The following is a 15,855-nucleotide window of genomic DNA, read 5'->3' as shown; positions in this document are numbered from 1 at the left end:
AAAAAAAAAAAAAAAAAAAAAAAAAAGAAAAAAAACTATGTATTGCTATGACGTACCTATATTACTTTCTGAAAGAATGCAAATCAGAGAGTTGCGTAATAATTATTTGTCAATAAACATATAGCTATTTTCATTCGTTGTTTTATTTCTACGTTGACTCTTAAAGTATGGAGTAATTCCAAGTAAAGTGATATAATAAAGAGACACCAAATAAAATCATATTTCCATTTCGATAAATATTACACTTCTGCAACATTTCATTTGTATGAAAATTTGCTTCTTGTTATCTTTTTCTTGAACTAAAAAGAATTATTTTGCTTCTTGTAATTTTTTGAGTAACGATGTAATAGAAATGAAAACTTTATTGAAATGGCTTGATGAGAATTCTATTAATACACTTTCGTTCTTCAAGAAATTTAAGTCGCTGACAAATTTTGTTTCAATCATTCTCTTTAATTGGACTATTGTTCAATGAAATCTAAGACTGTTAAACACACTCGTCTTTAAGCACTCATTTCTCGTTTAACTACGACATTTCCTTCCTCGATTAAAAACTTCTTTTCAAGTTTCCTCGTTGCTAATTTAAATAACAAGAATATGAATTTTGAGCGTTGTCTTGGATCCCTTTCTTTTTCCATCAGAAGTTTTAATCTCCTTATAAATTACAGTTCCGTGTGACACACACGGTATATTTCAAAACTCGAAAACGAGATTTTAATTTAAAAAAAAGCACTGTCTTTCTTATCTAAGTAATCTAATTTAAAAATTAATCGTTGACATACAATTATATAACATATAATAATATAACAATTTTTAGTAAAATGTGGGAAGTAATTCCTTAAATGTCATATACATATGTATATATTCACTATCTTGTTGTCCATTTCACTTCATTTGCTAAAGATTATTTTATTACAATCCAAAAAAGATTTATGCTTCGATCTCTGGAAATATCTTTTACGCACATTTTACAGTTATACTAAAAGCAAAGTCTGTGTATGTATATGTGTGCACACAATAAAGCAACGGCGATGCAACGTTATTTATAGAAAACGATAACGAAGTAGGTCAAATATAACCACAAATTGAAGAAAACATTTGAATGTAATTTCATTTCATTCCATTTCATCTTCGTATAAATAAATGTTGTCTAACCAGAAACAATATTACTACTATAATGTATATCTAGTGGTTTCAATTTCAAACACTATTATACCAATCCTACGGTAGACACGATCGATTCCCTATCAACAGGACGAAAAAGAGAAAGAAACACAGATATTAGATTATTTTTATTAAACTGATATCATCTCACAAAGACAAACTTCAGTTATAGAATATGGACAAATGTAAAAAATATTTGGACATTATGGATACTAAAATGTCGAGTTTGAATCAAACATTAATATTTTGTAGGATATCTCTTTCGTCATACGACATCTTCAAAACGTGTTGATACATTGGAAATAATTTTTGTTGTAAATGAATGTCAATACACTGTCATTCTCGAGCATCATACTTCATGTTCTCAATTTAATTTGTCCTTGGTATCAAATCAATGTAATGAAAAAAATAATCAATGGCTTTTACATTTATTGGAACGTGTCAAATTGACATATAGGAAGAATGATGGTTGACATTAGAATTGCTTCTACAATTATCAAAAACATGCAAGTGTTCTTGACAAAATTAAGGCTGTCAGTGACAAATAGGTACTCTTAACATGTCTGGTGTAACTAATTCACATATACACATAGTATATTTAAATACATATTGAAGATCAGTGTTTCTACTGTTGTGTCCTCTGGCGAACGAACTACTGACAGCTATTCGAATTCATCATATTAATTCCACCACATTATTAACACACGAACGCCCCACCTTATTATCCCCGTAATCACAGTTTAATTTCCAAATTCTAAACACGCGCAACACATACACACCAACACATAGGTTTTTCTGAACGGGCGATGATTAATCTAATCGTTGAATAATTAAACTTAATGACAATCATTCAGTGACCGGTTGGTGATAGACACGAGTGCAAGCGAGCAAAACACTTTTGTTCCGCGTCGTTTATTTAATTAAACGCCGATTCAGGGTGTTCAACACGATAACATTAATCTGGCACAAGCAATTTGCACGCTTACGACACGTAACACGGATTTTCGTTCACAACCCATTCGCGTATCATCGATTTACTCGAATCGATCTCACACAGCGAAAGATTGCGATCTACAAAGCCAACTGTTTAACCATTCGACCGACAGAATCTCGTTTCATTCTCTTATTTTTTTTTTTTTTTTTTTTTCTACCTTTTGTAAGACTCGTTGCAACGGAATCATTGTTGTTTTTTCTGGGTCAATATTCCCTACGCGCAACGAAGCGTTACAAATTTGATCTTACGGTTTTACCTATTCGATCGCTTTATAAATAATGGTTCCTTTTTCCAAATTGAACTCAAGAACAATGGAACTTCTTTTTATAAAATAGGAACCTTGAATTGGAAACTTGATTAAAAACGCGGTACACAACAATTTTATCGTAATAATATCTTATCTATTGTTTTCCAGAACTATATTCCACCACTTCAGTAATTTTGTCTAATTGCGTTCACAAAAATATAAATTTGCATAAACATCTGCAGCCTAAATATAAGAAATTAGAGAATAATCTTACAAAGTAACAAAGAATATTTATATTTACTTCGAAAAATTGAATTTTGAAATTTGAACATTTCGAAATTTTCTCCAACAAACAGTTTCAATCCTCGGAAATAAGCTCTTTCGTGGAACATAGTGTAGTATTTTACATATAGAGAACCGTTTAATATGCAATTTAAAAGTGCCATTTAAAAGTGCAATCGTGCCTCCTTAGCACTGTTTGATTCATGTAGGTAGCACAGTTGAACGTCTTTTGAAATGATTTAATCGTTTTAATACACGGATGTCACCAGTATGCTGGCTAAGTATGCTGGCGATAGTATTACACACATAACGTATTTAGGAATATTATTGCTTGGAACTGCTCTAACGAAACCATTAACTATGAACAAAGGATTTGTTTACCTTCGAGGTACGGCAGAAGTTACAACAAGCTTCTGCAACCGTCGCATGATCTCCCTAAAGAAGTTATTTTAATGAAGTTTCAGATAATTAATGTATAGGAGTACGTATATATCTGTATCCTTATTTAAGTATTTGGATACCAATTATCGTTTAACCACTATTTAATTTATCTTCGCTGACAAACTGATTCGATAAAGAAACTAAAAGTTTCTTAGGCCGTAACGATAAATAAAATTTTATTTTATTTTATTTGAATCGTGTGTACAATTTTGAAATTTTATTCTCTTACTTCAACATGCACACATACATCAGATATGTAATAATTTTTAAAGAAACGACGACAGAATTTGAATAATGTCAAACATTTTTAAATTTATTCACAAAACCAAAATATTTGTACATATTTCATAGCTAATCCAGGGCCAATTGAATCCATGCTATCAAAACCAAGACCAGACCGAAAAACGAGACTGTCAAATCAAAACCAGATGAAAATTCCGATTTCATCGAAGAGCAAGATTCCTCGCGTAAATTAAAATTCCACCTAAGGAAAATTCCTGGACGTGTCTTAAATGTCTTTCTACTTTCGAATTCCTCTGAATTCTATTAGTTGGGCATCATGGTTCGAGTGGCACTTAAGACGTCCATGACGATCGATCGAGAACCGTTCAACGGAGGCCGTTTGTCCACTGAACGTCGCTGCATAGACGCGTATACGCCAAGATATCGCTTCCTGTATTACATGGAACGGACAATATGATGTAATGCGCGTCTATCCACCAAGCGGCAACGTCACTATCGACATTTGTCACAATCGACAGCCACTGTACAATACTGATAGCCACTCAGCATATAATGTAACACGCTAGGTATAAAATAGAAAAGAACTAATCTAACGTTATTTGAGGCAGTCAGAAGCCACATTCATCAACTTTATACGTTAAAGAGTGGTGGAAAGTTTATTATAGTAATTATTATTCTGCGGATTTTTAAGCATTTATTCAAAATTTGAAGATGTAAGAATGCACTGAATACATATAATTCACTTACAGTAGAATACTCATTGTAAGTTTAAATAAGGGTAACGAACCTCTAAGTTATTTGCTTTTTGAGAAATTCGAAATTAATCATGTACTTGGGTAAAAATAAAAGTTTAGGGTAGATAAACTTTGAAACACTTATTTGTGCAAATATTTGGGAAACATGCATATAATATCATAAACTCTAAAATACAAGAAACTTAATATCACTCTGTGAAGGATACAAATACCTAAAGAAACTCTGTGAAACAATGTTTCGTTGATAAATGTTGACTTTAGTCCTTCCTAAGGACTCAGCACTAAGTAGTGCTAATCACTACTCATAGCAATTAGCTCTTAACTTCAAACCGCTCATATCTCCAAGAGGAATCGAAATTTTTATTTCACTGAAACAATTTAACAGAAAATTTAGCATAACGGGGGTTTTAACAATTGACTAACTTCAATTGTAAAAATCTCTGACAAATAAGCATGTATCACTGAGCAAAATAATTGCACTTAATTAATTTTTACAATACAGTGATTTACAGATTTAAATAGAATTTAATAATCAAATAATCTATGGGTTTATATGTGCCTATGTAATAATGAACAAAATTCAGAGAGTTAAGCGTTTGGTAATCCTTCGATTTTATAAATGACACAGCATCTGTAATATTTAATTCCTTGATGCGTCGTAACGATAATCACCAAAATATACTAGCACGTCCTATGTGATGAAAGCCACTAGTCTTAACACGGAAGCAGAAGGATCAGAAAAATGAAATATTAGGATACCACGTGGTGAGAACGTAAAATAGGGCGGCATGTTTATTACACGGCCCACGGTAAAGTATATATATTAACGGTGTAGGAATGCGGCCATACGGATCCGTGCATCCACAATACGGCGACAACCTGTTGCAGTAACAAGCTCCAAGTAATTTTTGCCGCAGGACGCACTAATTCTTTCCGTTCCGTGTTTCACGCTCCATGGACGTCGGTATTCACCTACTACGCTCACCTTGTTATTTACTGTGTTAACGTGCTACATCCGGATGGTTCGCGTTTCCTGCTCGTTGGCCATCGTGGTGACTTAGGGTTTTTGATTAAAACGAGGTCGTAGTAATGGAAGGAAAAGGAATTTTAATAAATGTTGATGAGAGATATGTAATTCCGAGATATCGGAATTGCATATATTCTTTTATCGAACAGGTGTGATTTTAAAATATGAAAATATGGAATTTGTAAATTTTAAACTTAATAATTTATGTACCCATATTTTGATGCCTATTTCAATATCTCATTAAATCTTCATCATGGTCATGTTTGCAGTTACTAGAATCGGTCTAATTAAGATCAATTTGCCTTTAATAGCATTTAACACTAAGAGGTTTATGATTAAAACAGAATCGAGTTATCAGAGTCAAGGAAAATTCTGATGAAAAAGTTGAGTTCAGTCTAAATATCAGATGTTGATGTTCTTTTTTTTATTATCATTGAATTAGTTTTGTATCGTGAAACTGGTTAAAAGGGAGTCAAATTTCAATATCCTTTAGGTTAATTATAGTAATTTAAAACATCAATTGCAAAAGAATTTTAATTAAGGTAAAAGAAATATAATAACCAGAATGATAAAATTTCCAATATTTATAAATATTACTCGAAGGATTCAGCTATTATCATATTCATAAAAAATATTGTAATTGTTCAAAATCTTAGATAAGAAATAACCGCGTTGGAACTGACATGTAAAACAACTGCGTAGGCAAATAATGCTGATTTATTACTTTCAGTATTTCAAAATTCCATGCGATTTAATAAAGATGATGCGAGTTATTCAGTGCCGAAAGGGGAAATTCAATGAACTACATACCATACAAAATTCTACAACCCCTAATAACTTACGTGTTCCCCAAAATTCTCATATCTTCTCAGACCAATCATACCATGTAAATTCGTAATTTTATCGAAATATAATTTTATAACCATTCAGAAAACATCCAAAAAACATCATAAAATTTACCCATTTTGCAGTAGTATTATGAGGATAAATTTCATATCGTGTATCATAATATGATACATTACTTTCTTTATGTTATATGTATGTAACTTCCACCCAATCTCTTATATTTTACAAAATAACAATATCAAAGAGCGAGATATGCATATGTATAATGAAACTTGAATTATCTTTTCATAATCCACAGAGCAAAAAAGCTAATGTATCTTTTAATTCAGCAACTACGGAATGTTGAAATGTCGCCGGCATCATGAAAAGCGTAACTTCATAATATCGGGAGTATATTGTGGGATTTGTGTGTATTTATGTGATATTGCCACCCTTACCGCGCTACATGAACTCATATTTTAAAAGAAAAATGAACAACGGGATTTAGTTCGATACTCGTACATTCCGTTTAAAACAGAATCTCTACGAATGGGACATAATGATACAGGGTTGCATATTACGTAATATAATTTAATACAACGTGACAATGAAATAGTAAAATTTAATAAAAATATATATGTACTACATACAGATAGTTAATATATACAATTATGTAAGATTTAAATAAAAGCGTCGATTAAATTTAAAAATGTTTACTATTACTAATAAATATATTCACATTTTTCGTTTATTTTTATCTTCTTTTTTTATGTATTCACATTTACTATATCACTAATATCTAATACATTCATAGCGTAACATATCCATAAATTGTTAAAAATATTATAACTATAAATAACAAATTGCTAGTCAGTGAAACAAAAATAAATAGAAGTAAAAAAGAAATTTTCAGCAATTAATTATATTTAATTATAATAAAATTTATATTATATTAATATTTAATTTTTTCGATTAAAGCAAGAATTCTACCACAATAATTTTGCATCTAATAATTTTGCAAAAATTATTTCTCCATCTTTAGATATAATTATATATAAATATTATATTTTTATTTTTTATTTACATATTATATTTGTATTTTTTCTATTACTATATTTTTCCAAATAATATTTTAACTTCTTTTTAATGTAGCCACAGGAAAAATTCGTAAACAAGTTTACTATCTTGTTACGTTTACGAGTACATCTTTCAAGACCAACCACGATCCAAAAGACGTTCATCAATAGAACTACGAGCGAAAAATTTTCGCCATTTCCCACTATTTTTTGTAATGCGGGCAAAGAATTTTCCCAAAGCTACATCGATATCCGTGCTTTTCACGTTCAACTGGGCTAATGTCCGATGTGCCCATAAAAACGGCATCGACAAGTGCTACGAGGAAAAACGACCTCGTCTCGAAAACGGACCTCGCGTTATGTTCGCGCAAATGCCTCTTGACCATTCTTACAATTGCTTTTTTATATTACATTCGTCATCATTCGATTACTTTTGTGCACAGTTTCATGTACGTTGAGAATATCTCAATTAACGAGCCTTGTGAATTAAGAATAGTGTTTTTTTAAATTTTAAGTAGATTCTAAAACATACATTTCATGCAATGTATATATGTACATGAACGATGTGATATACACATGTACATATATAACAAACAGCAAGCAATAAACTTTATATAATAGCTTATTTAATTTCTACTTATATTGTATAACCATTTATGCTGTAAATCTATTGTATGCATTCAGAAATATTCTCATTCTTTATTATTAGAATGAAGCACATAAAATATTCTTTGAGTTTGTCTCGTATACTAAGATTTCAAGCACCTAATGATAGATATGTAATTTATAAAAGCGTACTGCGAAGGATATAATGATTATAATGATAAATACTGTAGACTATTTAAATTCTCTTTATTATCCATCATCTTCAAAATGAGAGAGTCACTTACCTGATCGTCAATGTCATTCTTAGTACTTCAGAAAATTAACTTTAAAAAGATCAATTTATGTAACATAGAGGGAAAGATGAAATGAGCAATTAAAGCTTAAAGAGATCTCGAGTTTTCAAAAGATGAAAAAGCGCGTTAATGATACTTTCATTACATGACCTCCAAAGCTAAAAGAAAATGAAAATATATCCAGTTGAACGTTTCCGCGGCATACTTCATATAAGTGCTATTCGCACACAGTTGCATTTATGTTCTGAATTTCAAGCCTGTCGAATCATTCCCATGCTTTCTACAATAACAATGTGTCTAGACAGTGCCTCTTCGCGCACTGAATTTTTTGTCTGACGCCTGCATTACACTTCATCGAAGGTACATCGAGGGTGTATTGAGTACACTTTCTAGGCAAAATAAGCAGCGTGTGCACAAACTTAAGAGCATCGATTATACATCTTAAATCAAAGATGTTTTACGTTTCTTGACAAAACGTTACACGATAATAATGATGTACCTTTCAATTTTATCTGGAGGATATACAGTGACCATATCACTTTGAGAGCGTAGTACAGAGAGATACTATACAAGGGACACACGAAATACACTGTTCAAGAACTCAATTCCAAATATGAAAGTCATTCTAAAGTAGCAAAAATGATGTGAAATATAATATTTGACAGTTCAAATATCACTAAAGGATGATTTTAAAGAATAACATCTATACAAGCAATTCTTTTCAGCTGGTATGCGATGTTGTTTTAAATTTCTACTTGAAATTTCTACATGTAATTTAACATTGAACATTAAAATATTAATTGTTTTCTAAGTAATTATTCTGAAAATTTTCTTTTCTTTTGATATCAAGAGGTTCAATGTAAAATTGGCAGATTGTCTGACCAATGCTGATTGTTTCTACTTAAAATCATTATTTCTCTATACGAGCTATACATTCTCTAATGAAATATCATGCATACTATTAGTGTGTTAATAAAATCTATGATATATTCTTAGTATACACGTTTAACAATTTTATTTTAGTTCGAAATTTCACCATCATAAAAGAAGAGTTTGCACCGAGTGGATGTAACACATTTTGGTTTTGCTAATTTATCATATGTTTCATCAAGATGTGTATTTAAAAATTCACTTCACAAGTATGTACTGCCATTGAGAAATGATCTCAACATAGATACGGACAGTTTTTAGAGTATATCAAAGAGAAAAAAAATAATGAGAAGGAAAGCGCGATTACTTACAAGGACGGCATTGGTAGGCGACTTCGATGTATTTGGGCAATCCAGGACACGGATCACCCTGAAAGGTTTTCGGACTGGTGTTGAACTTGCACTGCCTCTTCTTGTGACAAACATCCACAACCGTCTGCAACAGTGAGTACTAACGCGTCATTCAGACGACCCGCTCACTTTACGATAATGCTAGATTTGGTTATAATCTAAGAAAATTACAACGCAGTAATTTCAAGAAGGAACGTTTTATATAATATATTCAACAAAGTATTATTGGTAATTTTATCAGGTAAACTGTTTATTTTAAATTCATGTACTGTTACCTTAAACTATTCTTAAATATAAAGATAAGCATCATCAAATTTAAAGAAATAACTTAACTCTTAAATGTATAATATTCTTATTTTTTAAAAATAATTTTTTATTACTGTATTAAGCATAAATTTACCTTTCTAAAGTATTTTATTAATTTTGTAAATATCAACATCGAAAAATTAAGACGATTTTAAATAAAAAATTCAGATATTAGTACATAATTTAGTTCAACATTATGTTAAAAGAATTCCCAGTTCTACATACATTACGTAATAATCGAAATTCAGCTGAAAGTATGAATTTCAGAATCAATTTCTCTGATATCCTGTATTACTTTTACTCAGTAGAATCATTCTGACAGTTATACGATCCTTTAATGCTCTGTACGTGTCGCTCGCAAGCAGATCATGCACTCTGACATGTATACAGTGCAGTAGTTTAGGATCACGAGAACATGTGATGTCACAGTATCAACAGAGTTCTACCCAAAATGTGTAATTTACTGCTGTGTGATTACATATTTTGCAGCGAGATACCAAATAACGCAAACACGCTCTCCCAATAAACGGGAGCACGTATGCATACGCATCCAATTTACTTGGGCGATATTAACAGCAATACGTTCCAATCTTGTATCCATTAAGTTAATGATTAATTTGTTTCTCGAATTTATTCAATTCTACTAAGTAGAAAAGCATGACGAATGATATTTTACTGTATTAGGAATCGCGTAACATTCGTAATATATAATCGTGAAAATTTCCTCTGGTTAATTATACTTATACGGTGAATTAATTTTCTGGTCGTTATATGTGTAATATCGCGGACAAAAGGCCTAGCAGTTAGCGAGTAAACCACATACAATGTCGCGAGAGCCGAGGCGGCGTCGGGCCCATCAAAATGTCGTCGGTTCGTCAATCAAACAGTTTCAAAAAAAAAGGCTTACGTGACCTTGACCACGAGCAGTTGCGGAACACGTGCGTAGTAGGTTTAAGAAAAGACAAAAGGGATGCGAAAGCAGTCAGAGTTAGTTGAGAAGTCGGAGAGTGCGAGTTGCGTTGTCGACATAGTGTTGCTAGTGTCACAGATGGAATGTCACAGACGAAATACGACTAAACAAAGCGATAAGATAGCGAAATTCCAAGCGCCTTAGCATGAGTGACCATCGGGATAATATCCGGTCACTCTATCCGTTCTCAGAAATATATGATCGAAACTTTTTCTCACTCTCGCGAATAAAAGAATTTAAATACTTCTCCTAAAATCATCCAAGTTAGTCTTGAACAGTCACACCTAGAGCTCGGAAGTGTATTGCAAACAAGAAAAAAATAAAATTTCTTTTTTTCTTAAATTTCTTTTTCTATTTTACGTGACACTAGCGTTGTCGAGAGAGTGTGGTCCCAGTGAGAGAGAACGTTGGATCCGTTGTGACGAGAGTTGCAAATGAACCATTAAGTTTGTCTAGATTATAGCGCGTTATTGTGATTAGTTCATGTTAAACAACCATCGTTCTTCTGTCTAATCAACATCTGTACAATGCATTCATTGTAAATAAATCATCATAAATATCAGAATATAATTATAATATATTCCGCGCGATATTACATATGCGATAAATTTGAATGCGAAGTTAACAAAAGAGTGGATTGCAAAATGTGTAAAACTGTTCTAACTGACAATTTCTGTTATAAATTGTTCTTGTTGTTATACCTTTGCGTTGGAATTGTTAATATGTCTAGAGTGAAGACTTACATCAAAAAAGAAACTTTTACATTTTTTATGCAAGCTATTCTGACAGTAAAAATGAGTATGCTTTCGACAACGTTTCATTTCAAATCCACATGCCAACCTGTTTCCTACATATACAGCTCTAAAGTGCAGCGTTTAAGATGTAAGGAAAACTCAATGACATCGGAAATTCTCAGGATCTCCGCGACCTACTTTTTACTTCTCGAAAATGCGTATGTCGCTGGTAATGATAGTAAAAATTCGCTGATTCAGCTTCTGTCATTGACCATTGCACAGTTGTCAAGCTTGATGTAGGATCAGCGAAATACAACTGGTTGAAAAAAATATAAAAATATATACATATATTGATTTCAACAAAAATGTTCTCGATAATATAAAATAACGGAAAATTTTATTAATACAAAATAGAACGTCACTTCTATACCAGCTTCAAATTAATGTTCTCTTTTTTATTTCTAAATAAAAATGGATAGACGCATTTCTTTTTCTATTTTATTTAAAATTAATCCTATCGGTTTTAAATATTTTCTGCAGTGGATATTGCCTTGAACTAAATCCCTTTCGCTTCCAATGGGTGCAGTATCGATCCTATATTCTACTATTGCAATGTTGTAGTCAGAAACATGAAAAAATATTCAATAATACTAGTCCGACACACGTATGAGCTTTAATCCACCACGAGCCTCTTTTTTTCAAATTTGTATATATCGGATCATAGTCGTAAAAGGATTAATCATGAAAGGAGTAACTAGTACTTTAAAAAATGTTATTTGAAAAAATCTGGTGATTCATAAAATCATATAAAATAATTGAGTAAATTACATATCTGTTCCATATGGAAAAGAAATGGAAAAATATGGAAAAGTATTTCAATCATAATGTTCATTAAAAAATAAAATAAATTTTCGTGAAAATACGAAAGTGATTAAGAGATTGGATTTAACACTACAACAATTTTCAACACATTGTTGTTCAGTTATTTCACAAATAATACAGTTCTTTGGTACATTATCTTTAGTCATTAATCAATGATTTGCCTCATCTCTATAATTATTTATCATCTTCTTATTAATTTCCATTTTAGAAGTAAAGCAAACGTAATAACTATTCTAAAATCTTTTAACGAGGGTGAACATCAATAATTATTACTAAATATTCGCGGGCAAAGACAAAATCTATCTACACATTTTAGTAATCCCAATTTCATTCATCGTGAAGATCTTCTTAAAAATCACAACGTCGTTTGTAGGAATAGAAATTCTATAAAAATTCTAAAATTCGAAATGAATTTCGAATTTCGAGAGTTAGTTGAAAGGGTATGTAACTGGCGCAAAATTGAGTAGCAATCTTAATATAACTGGAACCAGCGGAGACCTTAGTTGGGCCTGCAATTTTTCTCTCTTCCATCGGGCGAACTTTTTTTGCTTTACTCCGGTTGCATTCGTTTTGCCGCGGCAATTGCAATAACCGCGTCAAGCCAAAGGGGGACGCCACATTAATTTCGACTAGACATCAAAGCGCTTCTGAGACTGTATTGTGCACGACTCTGGTTCTCGATGCAACTCGACTGTTTTCCTCTTTGTACCTTTGTTAGCCTGTGCTCTCCCTTTCTACGCTGTGTCCAACCCTCTGTGCTCTCTCCTTCGTATCGTCAAATGACACAGTGCAGCTCGACAAAAGCGAATTAATGGCAAAGAAGTGGAGAAAGGGCAAACGCGTCTTCGATGTCACGCCCATCGTTGATATTCTATCGCAGTTTTTTGTTTGTTAATGAAAGAACTTTGAAAAATGACGCTTGAGGCTGTTTGAACGATAAGCTACGCTGCCGGATAAGTATTTCTTATAATATTTTTATATTATATTATTGATTATAATATTGATAGTTGTTAATATGAATAAAAATTATTTATTTATTAAACTTCTATCTGTATTTGTTCCTTCTCTTTAGTTATGTTCATGCAAATTTGGATTTACATAAAAATTCGTAATCTAACAAATTGCATTAATAAGTAATTTCTATAAGTAATTTTTCTGAGATTCGTACAAAAGAAGTATGAAAGACTAACGACGATATTATACGCCCTATCTTAAATCTATAATTAACCATTGTATCTCACATTGTATGTATAATTTTGTATAGAACAATACGCGAACGTTCTTTTTTAAATTACCATCAAAGACAGTTACCTTCCTAATAGAACAAACGTGGTCTAGTAACCATAGGCAGGATGATATTCCACGTTTCGACCATTCGAATCTTTTCTATCACTCGTGTGGTAAAAAGTAAAATTTTGAACAGTAAAACGCTTATTTCCGTACCTCACAGTATTTAGATACCAAAGATCCGTATTCTGTCTGACCGAAATGCACAGGGTATTAAAGACAAACAATCTTGTTGCTCTGACGGTACTCGCATTATTGCTTCACTAGTATTAATTTGAGAAATCGATCACTGTCTCCGAAATTGTGCCAAACGGAAAAATTAATTAAAAAATCGCTGAGTATGAATATACCTATATGTACCTTCGAATATCGTGATACTTTTTGGTGGCTCGTTATCTGGTTAGCATCGTTTCTGGTTTGGAAATTGATTAATTAAGTTTTATAGATTGACAACTGTTGTTGTTCAAAAACATTGCATAAAACATCATTATTTCATCGCTGTATGGTTGTTTCTATTTGTTATCGTTATATTGTATTAAGAATATAAGAAAGACTTACAGCGGTTTTATTATTTTTATTTTTGAAAATTTCAGATGTGGTATTAAATTTCGGTAAACAGAGTAAAACAATGGCGTTTTGTTAATTTGCAATTGTTATGATGGTCAGATATATAGTGAGATAGATAGAGATAGTGAATTGAAGTGTGTTTTATAAAAAGTAAATGAAAGAAATGATATAATCAGAAAGTTTTCACTGCCGGAATTTTTGAAATTTGTTTATCCTCCTTTTAAGATTACTTCTAAAAAAATGTCCTTTCATAGAAAACTCCAGGGTAAGCATCTTCGTTCCACAAATAATTTATACGAGATAAAGGATATCGTAAAATTTGTAAATAGTGTAAAATCTTTTTATACTTGAAAAAATACAGAAATTCAATATTATATTTAGATATTTGCTGGTAAATTTTTTTGCGATGTCATGTAAAATTTATTTATATTTTTTCAAAGTGCAGAGATCCACATGTTTGCCGAATATTTTAATTTTTTTCGATAAAAATATATTACACCATCCTTACTTTATTTCTGCTTTTAAAATTGTAAAATAGCATCGAGTTTTTCACCGAGTTACGTATTATAAAACGAACTTCTTTTTTTTCAGCTGACAGAGCTAATAAATGCATCAAAGTTAATATTTTATTTTAAAAATATCTTCAAAAGAATTAACGATGATTTGATTTAAATAAATAAGCATATATTTACATATTCATTTATTTATTGCAATGGACAAGACCAAGAATCTTAGAAACAATAAATTTTAATATCTTATCATCAGAATTAACTAACTATTAAAAATTACATTTTCGCTTATCTTTTGAAATACATATAAGTTTATTGTTAATATATGTGAAATACTTGAAACTAATAGAATTAATATGACATGCACTAGAGAAGTGCAATCGTATTGCATCGTGCAGTACCGCGGTTGTAGGCTTTTCTGTTATATCTTGTTCTAGAATCGATACTGAATCAAAATTTAGAATAAGTTTGTAATACAAATAGGACATAATAAAAGAAATTAATTTTATCAAATTCAGTAATAAGAATTGATAATTTGCAAGAGTAAAAATGTTATAATTTGTAGGAAACGAAAAATCCGACCAATTATTTGATTAGTAGATTTTTCGGTCTTAAGGATCAATAATGTTAAAATACGTTAACATTTAAATGTTAGAATACATTCTTATTCAAATTTTATTGGTACATATATCGCACATATATATACACATATATTAGTACATATATATATATATAATATACAAAGAAAATTACAAAACTGGGGATAATAGTTACAGTTAATAGACTAGAGATAGCATATGTGGCGGATCGGTAGCAACGGACGCCGACAGGTAGAGGGCGTCAACGCGGTCGTAACACCTCCCGGGCGATCCGGCCGCCAACCGCCAACACCAGAGGGCCACTACGACGACAACGAGTCTATCTTTCTCGCTAGCGGACGAATACCGCATCTAGCGAGACTCCCTCTGCATCTAAGGCAGGGACTACTGGATATAGCCTTACTGACGAGTCCATCGGTAGTCCCGGGACGAAACGCGCCAAATAGCGACAATACCACCATGCTATAGAGAAGAAGTGATGTGGCCATCGCAAAGTTCATGGGCATCATCAAACACCACCCTTCAACTGGCGGCGGCGACGATTGGCTAGGACGACGGAGGAGCGGTGCAAAAATAAATTATTGCGGATTTTTCCCTATCCGTTATACATATATAATAGAAAAAAAATCATTTACCTACATGAGAAACAAAATATCAGCTCTAGAAAATAACTTTTATTGCCACTTGGAATATCGACATATGCCTCTAACATATCAGAATAGCGGAAGCAATGGAATCAATATTTTTTTTTTTTTTTTTTTTTTTTTT

The 15,855-nt window shown here is 31.7% G+C and overlaps 1 protein-coding gene across 11 annotated transcripts in view; it reads right to left on the bottom strand.

Moving 5' to 3' along the window:
• LOC122565710 (protein eva-1) overlaps positions 1-15,855 on the bottom strand; it is a 328,494-nt gene that overhangs the window by 107,937 nt on the left and 204,702 nt on the right. For 10 of the 11 annotated variants that reach the window (XM_043722242.1, XM_043722330.1, XM_043722160.1 and 7 more), the window contains one exon: positions 9,195-9,333. In XM_043722242.1, the coding sequence (XP_043578177.1) occupies positions 9,195-9,333 (139 nt within the window). The remainder of the gene's footprint in view (positions 1-9,194; positions 9,334-15,855) is intronic. The other variant, XM_043722575.1, reaches the window with a different exon arrangement.

This window comes from Bombus pyrosoma, linkage group LG1, assembly GCF_014825855.1.
Source record: "Bombus pyrosoma isolate SC7728 linkage group LG1, ASM1482585v1, whole genome shotgun sequence".
In the NCBI taxonomy this organism is placed as follows: domain Eukaryota; kingdom Metazoa; phylum Arthropoda; class Insecta; order Hymenoptera; family Apidae; genus Bombus; species Bombus pyrosoma.
The sequence above is the reverse complement of the archived record's forward strand: the minus strand, read 5'-3'. Positions and strand labels throughout refer to the sequence as shown.